The sequence below is a fragment of the Protobothrops mucrosquamatus genome, unplaced genomic scaffold (assembly GCF_001527695.2).
Source record: "Protobothrops mucrosquamatus isolate PMUCROS unplaced genomic scaffold, P.Mucros_1.0 scaffold1226, whole genome shotgun sequence".
Taxonomy (NCBI): Eukaryota; Metazoa; Chordata; class Lepidosauria; order Squamata; family Viperidae; genus Protobothrops; species Protobothrops mucrosquamatus.
The window spans coordinates 285,746-305,267 of record NW_015387434.1 but is presented as its reverse complement, the minus strand read 5'-3'; the positions used below and the strand labels follow the sequence as shown (position 1 = coordinate 305,267).

Below are 19,522 nucleotides of genomic sequence, written 5' to 3'. Positions count from 1 at the left end.
ATTGTTGAATTTTATTGAATATTATATTTTCAATAGTTACTTTATAAGGGACATAATCACCTTATGGGAATATGAGTGGCATAAAAATTAATAAATAATAAAATAATAATATTTTGGGTTTGCTTCTGGAAGCTTGTTTTCATTTATTCATTCATTGAGCTAACTCCCTGCTGTGTGTTTTTTCCCCCTTTATTCAGAGTAGCCTACAACGCAGAATAAAGTCAATATTATAAAAGAGTGCTTCAAACAATATTTAATTCCAAAAGCAAACAAAACTCTCTGGCCCCCAAGCTTTGTAATGATTGCAGCTTCAGTTGATAGCAATGGTCAGAAACGTGTGTTTTGGAACCCTGTTGGAAAGCAGCTGGAGAAGCATCTCATTCACTAGGATTTAAATAAGTCAGGATTCAAGAAATACACTGTAAATTTACTGGATTGGAAGAGGAATTGGTAGAAGTAGTGCTGAGTAAAGACACCATGTCTGTCTTGATGGTTGCATGGGTGGTTGGATGGGGATTAAATTAATGATACTCTTATGACAATGCATTCAGATTCAAGCTTCTGATTTATCTCCAGTGAGGTGATGAAGCTGAAAAAGAGATATGAAGTGGGCTTGGAGAAACTGGACTCAGCTGCTGCCCAGGTGGCCACCATGCAGGTGGAACTGGAAGCCCTGCAGCCCCAGCTACGGGTAGCGAGCAAGCAAGTGGATGACATGATGGTGGTGATTGAGAAAGAATCTTTGGAAGTTGCAAAGACGGAGAAGATTGTGAAGGCCGATGAAGAGGTAGCCAATGAACAAGCCATGGCTGCCAAAGCCATCAAAGATGAATGTGATGCAGATCTGGCGGAAGCGTTGCCAATCCTGGAAAGTGCATTGGCTGCTCTGGACACTCTGACTGCACAGGTAGAGCCTCTGCTTCATTCTTGATGATTTTCTTCAACTGAAAGAGAGAGGCATGCCGACTAATTCATATATTGTAATTTTGTAGAGAAAGATGAAGACTGACGTAGCATTAATTTGTTACGGTACTACAAAATTTTACTTTTGACCCATTTAAAAGGTGCCCCTCTTTGTTAGAGATAAGACATTGCCAAGCTCAGCATTGTTCTTCTAGATTTATTTGAAAGGTTGAGCAAGTTAGAAACATAAACAGACTTATTCGGGTTCGATTATACTGAAAGAGAGAATGAAATAAGAGATAGAGATAACATCAGTTTGCCTCTGACGGCAGGAGCTGAACCAGTGAGTTGAAGCAACAGGGAAATAGATTCAGGATAGCTGGAATTTCCTGATGATAAAAGCTGACAGCCAATAGAATAGTTTACCTTGTAAAGTGGCATGTTTCTCTTCACTGGAAATTTTCAAACAGAGGGCAGATTCAACTATTTAAAATGCCTTAGCAAATTCTGCAGTTAAAGGGATGATCTTGCTCTGAATTTGATGATTCTGTATGGAATTTGTTTTGTTTGGGGCAATTTATTGAAGGTTCTTGATAAGAAATGAAAGGAAAGATTGGGACACCAATTTCTGTCCATTATAAATATCAGAGGCTGAAACTGACCATTTGCTGTGTACCTGAATTGGTTATCAGATACTCTTTGGTATCTGTCAGAATTGTTTGATAATTCCATTGGGGTACAAACATAAAATCTAGCAGTGAATGTCAATGCTCACTGGATATTATTCACAATTATGGGTGTCCAGGGATACTGACATAACACTGAAAAACATTTGAATTAGTTGAAATTGAAAAATAAGCAAGAACAGAACAGAACAGAATAGTCATTTGAATGTACACTAATTAGCATACATTAAAATGAAATTTCATTGCATACAGCTCTCAAAGGGTCACCACCTCCAATATACACTACATAAATATGGCAAAAATAAATAAATAAATACAGAATTATGCATATACGTAAGTGATGAGAAGGCTCATCACTTGTTACACAATTAAATGTAATGATACTTAATTCGGATTACTTAATCATAATCACATCACTAGAAATCCTATAAAGCATTGGAATGCAGTGAGATTATCATGTGCTTGAAAATAATGGATGGAATCAGTTCTCGAAATTAACTGTTAAAGTTAGGAAAACCACAGATTTCAGTCCAACTGTGCAAGTTACAATTTTTCTTTTAAAAAAAGGGGGATTAAAATTGTTTTTTTGAACAAAGCCTTAAGAGTATGTGTGTGTATAATGTGGGTCTGAAGAGTGTCTCATGTGGTGCCTTAACCCAGCATTTGGTTCATCTCACTGCTTACTGAAAGATACCCACTAGGCATCTCGCATTCATGCCCAACTCTGTGCCAGCATGGAAGGGCTTCTTATCCATTTAAAGGCTGAGAATGTTGAGATTGTTTTGGCCCAAGAGCACATACAATAGGTATGTATAAAGTATGTGTGAAACGACTAAAGCATAAACAGGAATTAATTTCTGAAACGGTTATTCTCCCTGACATGCTAGATACATGGATGGGGTGTGTGTGATAATGCTAATATTCTGTGTAGTACAAAAACAAATTTTCTTCTGAATTTAAAACAATCTTTCTTACACAAATTTAAAATAAATTCCTTTTCACAATCTTTGTGAAGATGAATTTTTAGAGAAATTCTTATGGGATTGGTATGTGTTTCTTGCGCTTATCTTAGTTATGAAATGATTAAGAAGGCGATTGACTGATGGATAAGATGTGTGATAGAAAGGAGAAAAGATGTGAAAATGCAGCATCTTTGGCCACCTCACAAGGATTAAGATAAACTCAAACCACCAATGGTCCTACGGTACTCTCAGGCTTGTAGTGTAAAAATATGTAACAGAGAAGGAAAAAGGAGTTAAGAGGGAAAAAGTAAAGAAGGTAAATTAGCTGGAGTTCCTGAAATGTTGTGATTCTTCTACTAGCCAGCAATAGAGGAAATGGGCTTGTGGTCACCTGATTGGAAGTCCTTCTTCTTTGTCATGGGTTCCTTAGTTTTGATGTTCTTTGGGGGAAAAAATCAGGTGGTCTGTCATCAAAATATGATGACATTTCTCTTAATAATAATAATAATAATAATAATAATAATAATAATAATAATAATAATAATAATAATAATAATAAAGTTGGAAGGGACCTTGGAGGTCATCGAGTCCAACCTCCTGCTCAGGCAGGAACCCTACACCATTTCGGACAAATGGCTGTCCAGTCTCTTCTTAAAAACTTCCAGTGTTGGAGCATTCATAGCTTCTGGAGGCAGATTGTTCCATTGGATAATTGTTCTAACTGTCAGGAAGTTTCTCCTTAGTTCTAAGTTGCTTCTCTCCTTGATCAGTTTCCATCCGTTGCTTCTTGTCCTGCCTTCAGGCGCCTTGGAGAATAGCTTGACTCCCTCTTCTTTGTGGCAGTCCCTGAGATATTGGAACACTGCTATCATGTCCCCCCTCGTCCTTCTCTTCGTTAAACTAGACATACCCAATTCCAGCAGCCTTTCCTCATATGTTTTGGCCTCCAGTCCCCTAATCATCTTTGTTGCTCTTCTCTGTACTCTTTCTAGAGTCTCAGCATCTTTTTTACTTTGTGGTGACCAAAACTGGATGCAATATTCCAAGTGTGGCCTTACCAAGGCATTGTAAAGTGGTATTAACACTTCACGTGAGGCAATAACACTGGTTTTGCTCCAATCTAATCTTTTGAATATAGGATATCACAGTTGTCAAGTCCATGAAGAGCCCCCCTGCTGGTGTGAAACTTGTTATGGAAACCATTTGCATCCTGAAAGGGATTAAAGCAGATAAAATTCCCGATCCAACAGGCACCGGAAAAAAGATGGAAGATTTCTGGGGCCCTGCTAAGAAACTCCTTGGGGACATGAAATTTCTGCAATCGCTTCATGAGTATGATAAGGACAACATACCTCCGGCTTACATGAATATCATTAGAAAACAGTACATCACCAATCCAGAGTTTGTTCCTGAAAAAATTCGGAATGCTTCCACAGCTGCAGAAGGGCTGTGCAAATGGGTCATAGCCATGGACTCCTATGATAAGTAAGTAATGGTTTCAAATCATAAAGTCAATGAAGAATGTTGGGTTGGCCTATGGCAGGGGTAGGCAACCTTGGCTCTTTTATGGGAGTTGAAGGTCCATGAGTCATAAAAGAGCCAAGGTTGTCTACCCCTGGCCTATGGGGAAGTGTGTTGTGGTTGTTTCTTCTCCCCAAGCGATGGCATAGCAATATACACAGTCTTCTTTATGATTAGAGGATATGGCAACATTATCTTGTTTTTTTGTTTATTTCCAAATACATGTGGGAGCTGGCAGCCATCCAGATTCATATCAATTAACCTTGTAGATTTGCCAGTTACATAAATTGTAATTATACCCACAATTCTCTTTTTCTTCCAGTCTTGTAATATAATACAACCCTGGTCCTGAGTTCAAACAAGCCTGTTGCCAAGTATCCCGCCAGCAAGGCATGCTAAAGGGTGTTTTCCTTGCTTTCTGCGCCATCCAATAATAATAATAATAATAATAATAATAATAAAAGAATCCCACACATATAACGCTGGTACAGTAACAGTGGTAACATTAAACGCCATTAAGCTATTTTACTCAGTGGCTAGGAATCTTCCAGCCTGTCCACTCCCTTGTAAAATAGATCGAGCAGTCTCTTTAATGATAAAGAAGACTTGTAAAATCCAAACAGACCAACTTTGCTCCTTGTCTTGACAAATGGACTCAAATCAAACTGCTTTCTCTGCAAAGCCTCCTACGGTATAGAACAGTGGTGGCGAACCTATGGCACGGGTGCCAGAGGTGGCACTCAGAGTCCTCTCTGTGGGCACACGTGCCATTGCCCAGCCTTGCTTCCCCCCGTGACCCCCTCCTCTCCAGCAGCCCCCCTGAAGGAGAGTCACTCCTGAGCGTGGCCCACACGGAGCAGCGCAGCCAAAGACATGGCAGCCAGGCAGCATAGACAGGACTCTGCCCTCACACCCCATCATGCAGTTGATGCTGCAGGGCGCGGGCAGAGGGTGTGGCCGCCATAGCGCTGCTGGGCTGCCTGGGTGATCTGCGGCGGGCCCTGGAGGCGGTGAGTGGTCCTGTGGGCAGGGGGGGGCGGGGAATGGGAGGGCAGAGCAGGGGCGGGGCAGGAGGGTGGAGTGGGAGCGGGGCCAGTTTTTGGACACTCTGTCTCTAAAAGATTCGCCATCACTGGTATAGAACTTGCTCTCTTTCTCTGAGCTTCCTCAATCCCTTCTCTGAATTAGATCCTCTCCCGTCTGGCCCATCTCAATCCTTTCAGGGCAGGTCTTCTGGTCTCAGACCTCCCCCAGCAGAATCCATGAGGTGACTTTTCTCTAGGGTGAAAATTTAGCCCCCTCTTTGGTTGAGCTGCCAATGGATGCGCCTGATTTCTTTGCATTCTTGTGCAAAGCTGCAGGGTGTGGGATCCCAGGCGGAAAAAAAAACTTTGTACCATACATATTTTGCTTCTTATTCTTACTGCCAGCAGAGCAGAAAGGAACTTCCTGTTCTGCTAGTTCCTGGTGCCCTCTCCTTCTTCCTTTGCTTCTGTGCTTCACTCAAACCTGGGGGCTTTTATATGGTTCTGCGTTGAATTTCTGCTTATGTTTCAAAGTATTGTCTTTCTCTCCCTTCTGTCCCCCTTTCTCACCACTCGATTCATTAAATCTTAATACCAACTTCAGAATATCTAGAATATCTAGTAAGAGTTTCCTACCTCTTCCTACCAACTCTGCCTCTACTCCTCCATCCTTTTCTTGCATCCTGTTGTTTAGCTTAAAAAACTTTCCCAGTTTGCATTAACTATTGGGTTGCATAATTATGTTTATTTTTATGTAAGTATGTTTAACAGAACATTTGAACAGCATTGTATGGATGGCTTTTTTTTCCTACATAACAAGTGAACAGATAGCAGATTTACATATATTTATTTATATCCTGCCTTTATTATTTTAATAAATAACTCAAGGCAACGCACATGCATAATACTCCTTCCTCCTCCTATTTTCCTCACAACAACAACCTTGTGAGGAAGGTTGGCCTGAGAGAGAGTGCCTTGCCTAGGGTCATCCAGCCGGCTTTCATGTCTAAGACTGGACTAGAACTCACGGTCTCCTGGTTTCTAGGCCAGCACCTTAAACATTAGACCAAACTGGTCTCTGTCTATCATTATATACATACATACAGTGTACTATATGAGAATGTATTACTTTCTTTTTTCTCCCTCTAAAAAATCTGAATAGATGTAGATCCTACATCATTCGCAGAGCCAGAGATGTCTGAATATATCACATTTTTTACTTGTATCCTAGCGACATTTGGGCTTTAAAGAATATCGCTAACACAAAGAATAAGAGAGAGGATCCAAATTTGACAAGGCAAAGGACAACATCACATCCCAATTATCAAATAATTAAAATGCTTAGGATTTTACTTTTGCTCAAATTATCCTCCGGGGTCTTCATATTTTAGAGGAAGACAGATAACAGTCCATAAGTCATGTGATACTTTGAATTGCAGATAAGAATTTCTATTGCTTTGTTAGTGGAGTGTATATGCAGGAATGTTTGTGTGTGTTTATGTAATGTGTGCGGAAAGAGCAGATAAATGTATAATATTTGCATGTAGATGTGTAACAAGGATGAGCTCCTTCATTATTGTTGTTGTTTCAGAGTGGCAAAAGTTGTTGCCCCCAAAAAGATAAAACTCAATGCAGCTGAAGGGGAACTGAAAATTGCTATGGACGGTTTGAGAAAAAAGCAAGCAGCCCTGAAGGAAGTTCAATACAAGTTAGCACAACTACAGAAAACTCTGGAACAAAAAAAGCAGGAAAAAGCTGACTTAGAAAACCAGGTAAGTAACAACCATCTTCAAATATCAAAAATGCAGAAAAGAAGCCTACGTCCTCAACTTTAACCTTTTTTTGTTTCTTTGCTTCTTCATTTATTTCCCATTTTTCACAACCCTGCTCAGGATGCTTACCAAATGCTCTCAAAGAGCATTATTCTCAAAGAGTTCTTGTCTTTCTGAATTAAAATAAAATGTAGATCATATGCCAGATCTCCAAAGTAGACCTGAGGATTGAAGCAACAGCCACAAACTCTGAAGATAATAGTGGAATTTTACTAAACCATTTCAGTTAATTTATTAATCACATGCTGGACTCTTCGTTATACCAGATTGTGTTGATAGTTATCACTTTCCTACATTTACCACAAATGATAACATCAAAACTAATTTATACTAAAAACTTGTTGTTATATGAATAATGTGGAGTTATATGAATAATGTAGAGGTGAAGATGATGTTTTTTTGAGCGGGGAGCGAGGACGCTCTGATTCTGTTTCCTATTCAACTACTGAACTTACTGATGCTGAGTTGACCATGCTCAGACAAGGTCATTTCACAGAGATGTAGATAAAGGAGGAAGAGGATATTCTCATGTACATTGCTTCAACTTTCTAGCGATAAAAAGGATATAAACAAAAGCAATTAGTGGTTAAATGGAGCTTAAATCCTTACATCCTGGTGCAAGTTAGTTACCTGGATGGCAGATTGCAAAGACTTGAGCATGACAGAATGCAGAATGCGTAAAGATATATTATTTTTGTATAAGAAACTCTCTTTGGATTTGGGGGTAGTATTTTTTAATAATAATTCAGGGGAGCAGCTGGCTTTCCCTTAGTCAAATGGATGATTTTTGTGTGGGAGGATACTTGGAGAGGTCAGAAAGTTCGATTTTGTGATGGTGTATGCTCAGCTACGGTCTTCCCTTCCTATGTTGAACAGGTTTGCTGGAATAAATGAGGCCTCTCCATGCCTTCCAGCATTCCTGTGTATACACTGCTGGGTTTTACTCTTATTTGCATCAGGATACCAGGGACTATTCCCACTTGCCCTGGTCTGTCCACACTCTATTGTTGATGAACTACTAGCCAAGAGCACAAAGCAAGCATGGAGAGGCATGTTTGCAATAGGACATAGTTTAACCTTTCTTGGGAAAAGAGGAAGCAACTAATAAAGAGATGCTTTCCCTAAAGTTTCACCTGCCAGATGCTGACTGGGATTAGGGAGTTGACCCTTTTCATTTGCTTGTTTATTAAATTTGTTTGCCTCCCATCTCACCACAAGGTATGCAGAAAGTACCAAGTTAGGGAAAGTTATTCAAGAGCCAAGGACTCAAAGAAAGTGCCGCCATTCCACACTGCTGGCACTGCAGCTAGTTCAATGTTAAAGATTTATTAGAGAAAACATTTTCGACAAACTGCCAGATAGAAAGCTCCCAGAAATGCATTCAATTCACGGGCCACATCTGTGTAAGAATGACCTTCATAAGTCAATGTCATGCTCTTGTATGATATGTATTCCTTTTTTGAGATGCAACTGTTTTTGGTATCGCATATAAATCCATTATCAATTTCGCACTGGAAAGTGAAGCAATAATTTATTTGAAGGCAAGAAGAATGGAAATGCTATTGACCTTGTTGAATTCATCTGTGACAATTTGTCACGCACATTGCTCTCAGTTTTTCCATCTTGGGGTTTCAAATATAAAAACTTTTCTATGATGATGATGACAGTAGTAATAATAAGTAGCAATACATACTGTATATAATATTTTCATAAGCATTGAAAGTAAAGCATGTAACTATTTGTAATAGTAGCATTACCTGGGATGGCTTTTTTTAAAGTTTATATTTCGATTTTAAGGTTGACCTGTGTAGCAAAAAGCTAGACCGAGCAGAAAAATTACTCGGTGGCCTTGGGGGTGAGAAAACCCGTTGGAGCCAGGCAGCTTTGCAACTAGGAAAACAATATGTCAATTTGACAGGCGATATCCTCATCTCATCTGGCATTGTAGCTTACTTGGGAGCCTTCACATCACACTACCGACAAGTAAGGAATGAACAAACAATTGAATAAATGTATGACATTTAGTAAGCTAAATGCTTCTGCAGCAAATAAGTAATAGTTTTTACTCAATATCCAAACACATACCTTTACCTCAGCTTGAAAATAAAAGCATTGTTATGAAAACAACATAGGAGAAAATTATGAAGGTATCATTGTTAAAAAAAAGACTTTTTAAATTTAAGATAATCATCTTTAACTTTGGTACATCATAACTGCCAACTAATATAGACCATTGGTGGGACCTTTCCTAAACTGGGCCTTAAGTAGTATTGGATTGTAACTCACACTATCTTTAATTATTGGCAGTTATTATTGGTTAGAGCTGATATATTATAATTCAACTATATATGGGAAATACTGTTTTAAGGAGAAATGACCTATATTAATCTTGAGATGTTCCATATACAAGGATTGCCGTGCAATTCAGCACGAGAAAGAGTACAGGTTTGACTTGTAGTTGTTCCTGACATTTCCATGCAGCCTTGGATATAGTCCTTTTCCAAAACCCCAAAGAGCCACTGTCAATTAGTTGCAGACAATACAGAGATAGAAGGACTAATGGCCTGCAGTTCTATGAGCAACAGCTTCTTCCCTTTAGAATGTGCAGCATTTCATAAGAAAGCAGTCAAGTAAAATGTTTTTGCCTGTAGTAACTAAACCGAAGGACTATAGCAAAATACTTGGAGAAAACCATGGATGCTCAGGATTTCGCATGTGTTTCAACTCAATTTCTTGGCTCATTTTTGAGCTGTTCATAAGAACTCTTTCTAAATTGGCAAGGCACCGATAGGCTTAGTTACACATTGTGTTCTCTGTATAAATCACTTCTTAAGGTTGATAAGGTACACCCTGTGGAGACATGTGTAAGTAGCCTTAAAAATGCTTGGTATTCTAAAAAGGGTAGGGAATTTAGGCAGAGTTTTGATTTTCATATTTCTGAAATATGAAACATAACAGATTCTAACCTCAACCCACAAAACAATTTGTGACTGTCTCATTGGAAGCCATGGGAGATTTTAAATCTTTTCCTGGTTTCAGTGGGAATTAATCATAATGCTTTAGCTGGATCAGAGCTAATATACATCATAATTCAGGCCCATGGAGAAGTTAGATTAAGATTATGACTCTCCCAAATTGCAAAATATTTCTGCACAATTATGTTTTTCTTCATTAGACTAATGCAGCCAATGCAGCTATTAAGAAGGCATAATAGAACTGAGACATTTATAAGGATGATAATAAAAAAATGTTTGATACTTGAATCCTCCGTTTTATTTTTGTGTGGTTGTACAGTCATTTTCATTCTTCTGAAATTCCTCCATCCATAAACAATATTCTTTCCTTTGTTAATTTCTTAATAAATAAATGAGGATTTGTAGAGCGTAAGTATGAAACACGAGCAATAATTCTGGTAGGAAAAAGAATTGCATATTTTTATGTTTGATTTTATATCCGCCACAAAATAGATTTAAGTTATTCTAATACTCCATAGTTAACTTGATTTTATTTACAAGTGACAGGTTATTATCCTTAAGTCAACGTTTTGAGTTGGAGTTGGAGTTATTGCCTAAGAAATTTCAAAGTTCTTTGAAATGTTATTTTACATTCAGTTCCCAAGTTCAACATTTCAAACAGTGTAGCTAACTTATTCCATGGCATGGCAGGTTTCTATGAACATATAGGCCAGGGGTCTTCAAACTTGGCCCTTTTATGACTTGTGGACTTCAACTCCCAGATTTCCTCAGCCAGTGTCATAAAAGAGCCAAGTTTGAAGACCCCTGATATAGGCCATATGAGTAGGTGCTTCCAGTTGATTGACTTTAAAATGCTTAACTGTTCTCTGAAGGCATATTCACTTCCATTACTATTTAAGACCATCCAGTTTAGTCTCCTTAGTTCCTTATTTCCAACTTTGTTAATGTAAAAACATTCTGTCTTAAAAGTAATTCTGTTTTCTACCTATTATGAATTATATTCGTTTCTGTGGGAAAGAAGTAGTTGGAACAGCTCTGCCTGGATATTCCTGTCCTGCCCAGAACAACCAACCTCCATCTCTGTGGGAAGGATTCCAAGGAAAAGGAGGGTAAAATCAGATGACTTCTAGCTGTTCTGCCTTCCTTTTCAGTTCTCATTTCCATCTTTCTATGAGAAAAAGTAAAGCAGGTGAAAAGCCTGCTTTGCTAGAATTTTCTGCTTCCTGCTCTTGCACAAATATTCAGAGCTACCAGTCTCCAGCTTAGATTGTTAAAAGAATCCTGATGCTTTGCTCTGCAAACATCTTGTTTTTTTTAAAAAAAGTATTAAATTATATTAACAGAAAAACAAAGGCATCAACTGCATCAGAACACAAATTCCTTCACATTATTTATTCTGTGCATATTTGAGTGTCTCCCCCCATGCATGCTCATTATCTCAATAATAATAATAATAATAATAATAATAATAATAATAATAATAATAATAATAATAATAATAATAATAATAATAATAATAATAATGGAAGGGACCTTGGAGGTCTTCTAGTCCAACCCCCTGCTCAGGCAGGAAACCCTATACCATTTCAGACAAATGGCTGTCCAGTCTCTTCTTAAAAACTTCCAGTGTTGGAGCATTCACCGCTTCTGGAGCAGTTTGTTCCACTGATGAATTGTTCTATCTGTCAGGAAATTTCTCCTTAGTTCTAGGTTGCTTCTGTCTTTGATTAGTTTCCATCTGTTGCTTCTTGTCCTGCCTTCAGGTGCTTTGGAGAATAGCTTGATTCCCTTTTCTATGTGGCAGCCCCTGAGATATTGGAACACCGCTATCATGTCATCCCTCGTCCTCCAATAAGTCTGTTTCAATCATAGCATGATCATTTTTCTGCTGTTCAGCAGATTTTGATATAGGCTATAAGTCGCCTAGAAGGATTTTTTCCCCAAAATGAGATATATACACCTGACCCATCTGGATGAATGATATATACCTCTCACCCATCCAAACTAGATGCTGAGAAATTCCAATCGAAAATTGCACACTATTATGTGTTTGAGAGCTTTCTAGATTGATCCTAGAAGCGTACCCAGTCATACTGTTTAACAACTGAAACAATTATTTTGCACTGTAACGTTTAGTGTCATAAACTGTTAATTAAGGCCTTCTGCATATAACTGTAGCTTTCACTAAGTACATCAGACATGTCAAACTCGCGATGTCACGTGACGTCGCACAACGTATCTGGACGGTTTTGCCATTGCCAGCAATGGGGTGGGCGTGGCTTCCGGATAACACGTCCGGCTTGCGGGCCGGCAGTTTGACATCCCTGAAGTACATGATGCCTAATCTTCAGAATACCAGGTGTGTACATCTCTCTAGATTTCAGCCCTTGTTGATAAACAGTATTAGGGGTCTTTCACTATGTACACTTCTGAGTTCACTCTCTGATTATGATGTTTCTCCCCAAGGGCAAAATGGAAGAAATGGATAAAATCAGGGCTAATTGAAAGGCAAAAAAAAGATCTGTTCATTTTAAGTTTCATTAAATAAATAATAACTAACATACGTCTTGGGAATAACTTTGTAAGTATTACATTGTTGCTTTTTAGTAGAAGGCATTTGATTAAAAACAATCAAAAGGAACTCAAATTTGTCCCAGCAAATTGTCAAGAGTGACAAGTCATTGATGCTGCCAATGAGCCTCGTAACACTAAAACCATTTTTCAAAATAGCTGGCCCATGTTTAGCATTTTCCCTTTTCAGAATCAAGCCCGGGACTGGATATTGACATGCAAAGCCAGAGGCATTCCCTGCTCGGATGATTTTTCTCTAACTACAACTTTAGGAGAAGCAGTGAAAATTAGAGCTTGGAACATAGCTGGGCTGCCTTCCGATTTATTTTCCATTGATAATGGTATTATTATCTCGTAAGTACAGAAACTTCAGATAGGCATAATTTATTTCTTTGGAGAGTATTGTATGCTATTTTCTACTTGTAGGGGCGCAATAAGATACTATTGTATATTTTTCATTTTAAAAACATAATATGGAGTCTTTAGTAGTGAAACGCATGCAAAAGGTCTCAGGACATAATCCTTCGCATTTAAAGCATTGTTCTCTAAATTTTCATCCTGCAGCTTGTTGGCTGATGAAATCTTAAATTACAAGCTAATGTAATTTCTGAATATGCTGGCTTGGAATGCCAGAAGAAAGCCAGGTTGAGAAGATCAAAAATGTCTAAAATCTAAAATGGCAGAGCTATAGAAAACCCTTCATTGGAAGCCATTGGGAATCTGGTAATATGGGCCCAAAATAGCAAAAGAACTAACTCAGTGTTCATACTTTCCTTGGATTAAATGCTTCGTTCCTTTATTGCTTTATGAAGTTGCAGTCTTTAGATTAAAGCACTTGTTATTCTTATGTTAAGTATATGCAGAGATTCAAACATGAATTTGCTGTTTTGTAAGGCAACCTTTTCCAATTGGAATAGTGTTCTAGATGCCAATACCTGCTTCCGTTTCCAGATCCGTTCGAAACAAATGTTGTTCAATGTTCACTGACAGAGGGAGGGAGGCTTGCTACTTAATCCTGCTCCATCCTGCCAATACCTGCTTCTAAAATCACCACCAATTCTATCTTCCTGATCTTTATGCATTTGTGGAAAGATGTGAACAGTGGCCTATAGCTATATACTTTTAAATTCTTCAAATCACTCAGCTAAACTGGATGATTAAGGCTGTTGACCATGTAGATTAGCATTTGCTTATAGAACTGCCCTTGTGTTGACTACAGATCTGCTTGCTTAGTGAACTGGGGAGTGAAATCAACACTGCATTGAAATTGAGACACAACTGATGAATGCAGGAAGGCCTATATCAGTGGTGGCGAACCTATGGCACGAATGCCAGAGGTGGCACTCAGAGCCCTCTCTGGTGGCACGCGTGCCATCGCCCCAGTCCTAGGCCTTCAGCTAGGTTTTATAAAACCTTTTCGCTTTAGGCCTCCGCCGCCGTGTGCAAAAAAAAAAAAAAGGTTTAATCAGTCAATTTCAACTTCTCGCAGGAAAAAAAAAAGATCTTGCAAAGTTGGAATTGATTGATTGAACTTTTTAGTCCCACCCAGTCTGCCGTTACCACCCCAGCCACGCCCATCCAATGGGACACACCCATCCAATGGGACACACCCATCAAATGGGACACACCCACCCGGCATCCAACGATGCATAAGTGGGTTTTGGGTTGCAGTTTGGGCACTCGGTCTCTAAAAGGTTCGCCATCACTGGCCTATATGAAAGGAATGTGGAGCATCCGTTCATTTTCTTTTGTTGGGTGGATAACAATAACTAGCATGGGAAAAAGACATGTGCTTGTGATTACTACAAAAAGAGGGGAGTTCTATTTTCACCTTGAATTATATCTCACACGTTTGTGGATGCTAGCTTATTTCCTTTTGCAAGGGCCCAGAAAGTGAAAGCATAAAACTGGAAGGAAATAGGTACTTCTTCAAAGAAAGTCAAGAGAGAATTCTTGACACTGTTCTGCACTATTCTGGCTCACAAAACACTTATTTTCATATTGGGATCTTGTAAATGTGTTTAGGTACAAGGGACAGATTGATATTGTGGTTAAGGCATCTGGCTAGAAATTAGGAGGCCATGATTTCTACTCCCACCTTATGCACAAAGCCAGTTGGGTGACATTGGGCCAGGCACACTCTCTCAGCCCTAAGAAGGAGGCAATGGCAAGCCATTTCTGAAAGTTCTTGCCAAGGAAATTGCAGGGACTTGTCCAGGCAGTCTCTGAGAATCGGACCTGATTGAGTGGACATAATAAAGCCCCAAGTAAATGTGCCGTGCAAATTCACAACGCTGAGGTATTCCATTGTTTTCTCTCTCCAGAAATGCAAGAAGATGGCCACTTATGATTGACCCTCAGGGTCAAGCAAACAAATGGGTGAAAAATATGGAAAAAACCAACAGCTTGCATGTCATAAAGCTCAGTGACAGTGAATTTGTACGAACACTAGAAAACTGTGTTCAGTTTGGTACACCTGGTAAGCGATCAAGTCTTTAAAAGTAGATTTTTCATGCAAATTTGCACAGTCCACGATTAATTTTTATAATTGTTAGAATCATTTAGGTGTAATGTAATACATCAGATAGTAAACTATTTTACATTTCAAAACCAATTAATAATCCTGCAAATTGGGAAAAACTTGCAGACAGGTGGGGATTTAGGCCATAGTATCTCATCTAATATTTCTCACAATAAATACATCTTTGGCATTATGCGGATTGTATTTTCCATGTGAGTCCACTAGGAGAAGGGCAGGATATAAATGCAATAAACTTAAACTTAAACTTAAACTTAAACTTAAGAACAAAATTAAAACCGATGGGAGTTTGACCATATTGCACATATGTTCTCAGTTTTATTTATCACTTATAAGTTATAACATCTTTGTGGAACTGAAGGAATGTTCTCTTAATTTCTTTTAGGCTTTGCTTTTAAAGGTATATATCTCATGACATGCTGATTCAGCTCTATACTTGGCCTTCATTATATGTAGTACTTCCATTTCCTACACCCTTTATTTGTTCAACTTGCATAATTTTATCTCTTTGGACAATCCTATCCAAAAAGAATAAAAATTATTTTATTGGCACTATATTTCCAACCATTAATTTTCCAAATTTTGTAATAGAGGTTCCTTATTTTTTTCCTACGTTAACATTTACAGCTATCAGATTTTATGAGTGATAGTCATGTGTAACAGTAAAGATAGGGACTTGGAGTTAGTCTGCAAATGTTTATATTTTCTACTCGTCTTCCAATTATCGAGTCTCCAAGACTGCTTTCCACTGCAGTTGAAAATATATTACTGATATACTGGTAGCATTGTGTGTGCTTTGTGTCCTTTGTTTTTGCATCTTGTAAATTTATGGTTTGTCTCAATTTCTTGCTGAACTGAAGTGCTGCTAGAAAATGTCGCCGAAGAGTTGGACCCCATTCTGGAGCCTCTTCTGCTTAAGCAGACTTTCAAGCAGGCTGGCAGCATCTGCATCCGCCTTGGGGATTCGACCATTGAATACGCTCCAGACTTTCGCTTTTACATTACAACCAAGCTGCGAAACCCCCACTACCTCCCAGAAACTTCGGTCAAAGTGAGCATTTTGCCTGGGAACCGCAGGTGGTTTGGCTTTTGTTTCATAAGCAAGTGGATGATCTTATTAGCAGTACCACAATCCCTTTCTTAATCTTCTCCCTATGCACTTGCATGCATATATAACGCACATAATAACATTAATATGAGCAGATGCTTTTTCCCACTCTCTCCCGCTGACCTATATGTGAGCGTTTATGTGTATTATATATAACTTTAAAAATATTTAAGCATATTAATACTAATACAAAGTATCTAACAATACTTTTGGGAAGAAGGCAGTAAAAATGACAAAGACTGAATGTGAATAGGCCATATATCTTCCATGGATCAATTCCAGAGGTTCTCTTATGTTCTGAACAGGTATTCATCTTCAGCATTAACAAAAGTCAGTTCAGTCCAGGGTAAAGGATCAGGGTAAATCCCAACGTTAAATTAAAAGCTCCTCTATTATGTTTTCTTTACTTTTTTCTATATTGCTGTAAGAATCTCTTTATTGCTGCCCTTTTCACTACATTCTGCCTCCCAATCTCCTGCTGCACGGGTGTCAAACTTGCCGTGTCACGTGACGTGTTGCGATGTATCGCAACTTTTTTTGCATTGCTGGAGTTGGGGTGGGCGCAGCCTCTGCATGATGCAACTGGCCAGTGGGCCAGCAGTTTGACACCCCTGTCCTGCTATGAGCCATGGTGGTGCAGTGGTTAGAATGCAGTATTGCAGGCTAATTCTGTTGACTGCCAGGAGTTTGATCCTGACCCTCTCAAGGTTGACTCAGCCTTCCATCCTTCCGAGGTTGGTAAAATGAGAACCCAAATTGTTGGGGGAAATATGCTGACTCTGTAAACCGCTTAGAGAGGGCTGTAAAGCATTATGAAGCAATATATAAATCTAAGTGTTATTGTTATTGCTATTGCTAGAGGAATGTGAAAAATCCATTGTAATCCATTGACATCCAACAACTCTAATATTTGCATTTGCTTTTTGGGAGGGGGAAGGGAGCGGGAGGAACCAAACAGCCTCTATGAGGAAGAATAGAAAAAGCATCAAGGTGTCTTGGTTTCAGGATAGGGAAAACTTTGTGGAACAGGAAGCTGGAGGCAGGTGTTCCCATCAATCAGACTTTGCCAACCCTGCAATTCCAAAATAAATAGGGCAAAACCTGTCTTGATATCACTTTCTCTGGAAAAGCAGCTGAGTTGAAAGCTAATTTATCAAAGTCCAACCCAGAGATTTTGCTTGATTATGTGGCAGCCAAGTAATTGCCAAGTCTTAATGACCAAATAGGTAGGTTTTCTCCATGATGATCTGTGCTAAGTTGGTTTTACTAGGGCTCTAATGCTCTCTTTGGGCATAGAGTGCTGTTATTTTCTGGCCACTAGGTGAGAATTACTTTATGGCAGTCTTCTCCAACCCAGCACTTTCCATTTGTACTGAAAGTGTAATTCTGAGAATTTCCACCTGCTAACCACAAGTATGGGAATTCTAGAAATCATGAAAATATATTTTGGAAGTACTTGTTTGGAGAAGACTGCCATATGGCGAAGAGGACAACTTTCAGACAAAAGCAGAAGCTATTCTCTTCTCTTTCTCAGAAATGTTTGATATATGTTAGGAAAGGGGTCCCCAAACGTCATTGTTAGGAAGCGGGCTGCACTGCAGGTGAGCGACCGAAACCGAAACCATCTTCCCCCCCCAGGTCCGTGGAAAAATTGTCCTCCACAGAACTGGCTCTGGTGCCAAGAAAATTGGAGACCATTGTGTTGGAATGTAACATAGCATCCTAAAGTTTAAGTATCTTATTTGGATAGCTGGAGATTACTATTGGGTTTTGGCTTATCTGGTTCTAATTCTAACTTGGAACTCTTGAAATTTTCAGGTAACTTTGTTAAATTTCATGATAACCTCAGAGGGGATGCAAGATCAGCTGCTTGGAATAGTTGTTGCAAGAGAGAGGCCAGATCTGGAAGAAGAAAAGCAAGCCCTGATCTTACAAGGAGCTGAAAATAAAAAGTACCAAAATATTATTTGATAGAAAATTATCTCAACTGAATGATAATGTTCTACAGAGAGAAAGTAATTAACCTACAGTGGTCCTGGGCTTACAACCATCCATTTAACGACCATTCAAATTTATGATGGCACTGAAAAAAGTGATGTACGACTGGTCCTTGCACTTAAAATTGTCACAATGCTCCTGTAATCATGTGATTGCAATATGGGCTCTTGGGAACTGGTTAACACAATAGTTGCAGCATCCTGCAGTCATGTGAGCTGTGATGGCGCAGTGGTTAGAAAGCAGTGTTGCAGGCTAACTTTGTCCACAGTCAGGAGTTCGATCCTGACCGGCTCAAAGTTAATTCAGCCTTCCATCCTTCCAAGGTCAATAAAATGAGGACCCAGATAGCTGGGGGCAATATGCTGAGTCTGTAAACCTCTTAGAGAGGGATGTAAAGCACCGTGAAGCGGTATATATTTGTAACCTTCTCAGCTGGTTTCTGACACCAGTAGGAAGTTGCAAGTCACAGTTACATGGTGTCTCACTTAATGACATTCGGTGATTTGCTTAATGTCTGTGGTAAAAGTAAAATTGGGTATAGTCATGTGATACATCACTTAATGACTGCACTGTTTAATAACAAGTTGTACACTCCCTAACATGGTTGTAAATTGAGGATTACTTGTACTTCATCTTTAATTGTGCAGCTCTTGGTAAAAATTAATTGACTTTGTTACTGGAGAAATAAGAATTGTGAAAAGGTTGGGCTAACAAGACCTTTTCTGTTCACTGTAAAGTGTGATCTGAATTTGTAGATAATTGAAACGTCAGCAAAGTGAATATTAGTCTGTGACTGTACTCTTGAGCTTTATTGGCAAAGAATTCTCCATAACATATGGAGAGATTTTGAGGACATTATTTCTCTTTCAAACAAGGCTTTTTAAGGAGTCTGCTACAAAGGGCCAATGACTATCTGTGTTTAGACAGAGAATCCTTCACTGAAACAATTGAAATATGATAAGTAACATTTTTGACATTCCTCTGTAATTTATAATGCCTTCTGTACCACTGAGTGATTCAATGCCTATTATATGTTAAACCACAAGAAAACTAATGAAGTTTATATTAACCGAGTTTTAGCATGTGGTACAAAAGGAGTCATTGGGTCTTTACCTTGGTTAAATAGCTGTGCAAAAACACCCACTGGATAGCTCATATATAGACTTTATCCTTGTAAGATGTAGTCACTAGCTTAGATGGTTTTATAAAGGACTTAGGCACCTTAACGGAGCAAGCTGTCCATGATAGTTATATGGAATCTCCTACTTTTTCAGAGGCCATTAAATAGTTTTTAAGGGGAAACAGAGAAGTGCCAATGTTTAATGTTGACATCTGGCTACTGCATGGTGAAGTACTAAATAGCTAATACTAGATCAGATTCTAGATGCTGTTTGATAACAGA

At 38.8% G+C, this 19,522-nt stretch overlaps 1 protein-coding gene across 1 annotated transcript in view; it reads left to right on the top strand.

Annotated features, from left to right (window-relative positions):
- LOC107291927 (dynein heavy chain 7, axonemal) overlaps positions 1 to 19,522 on the top strand; it is a 64,202-nt gene that overhangs the window by 12,052 nt on the left and 32,628 nt on the right. Inside the window, exons 7-14 of the mRNA XM_015820981.1 lie at positions 577 to 907; positions 3,690 to 4,036; positions 6,689 to 6,869; positions 8,727 to 8,912; positions 12,666 to 12,829; positions 14,800 to 14,954; positions 15,875 to 16,065; positions 17,941 to 18,074. Coding sequence (XP_015676467.1) covers positions 577 to 907; positions 3,690 to 4,036; positions 6,689 to 6,869; positions 8,727 to 8,912; positions 12,666 to 12,829; positions 14,800 to 14,954; positions 15,875 to 16,065; positions 17,941 to 18,074 — 1,689 coding nt within the window. The remainder of the gene's footprint in view (positions 1 to 576; positions 908 to 3,689; positions 4,037 to 6,688; positions 6,870 to 8,726; positions 8,913 to 12,665; positions 12,830 to 14,799; positions 14,955 to 15,874; positions 16,066 to 17,940; positions 18,075 to 19,522) is intronic.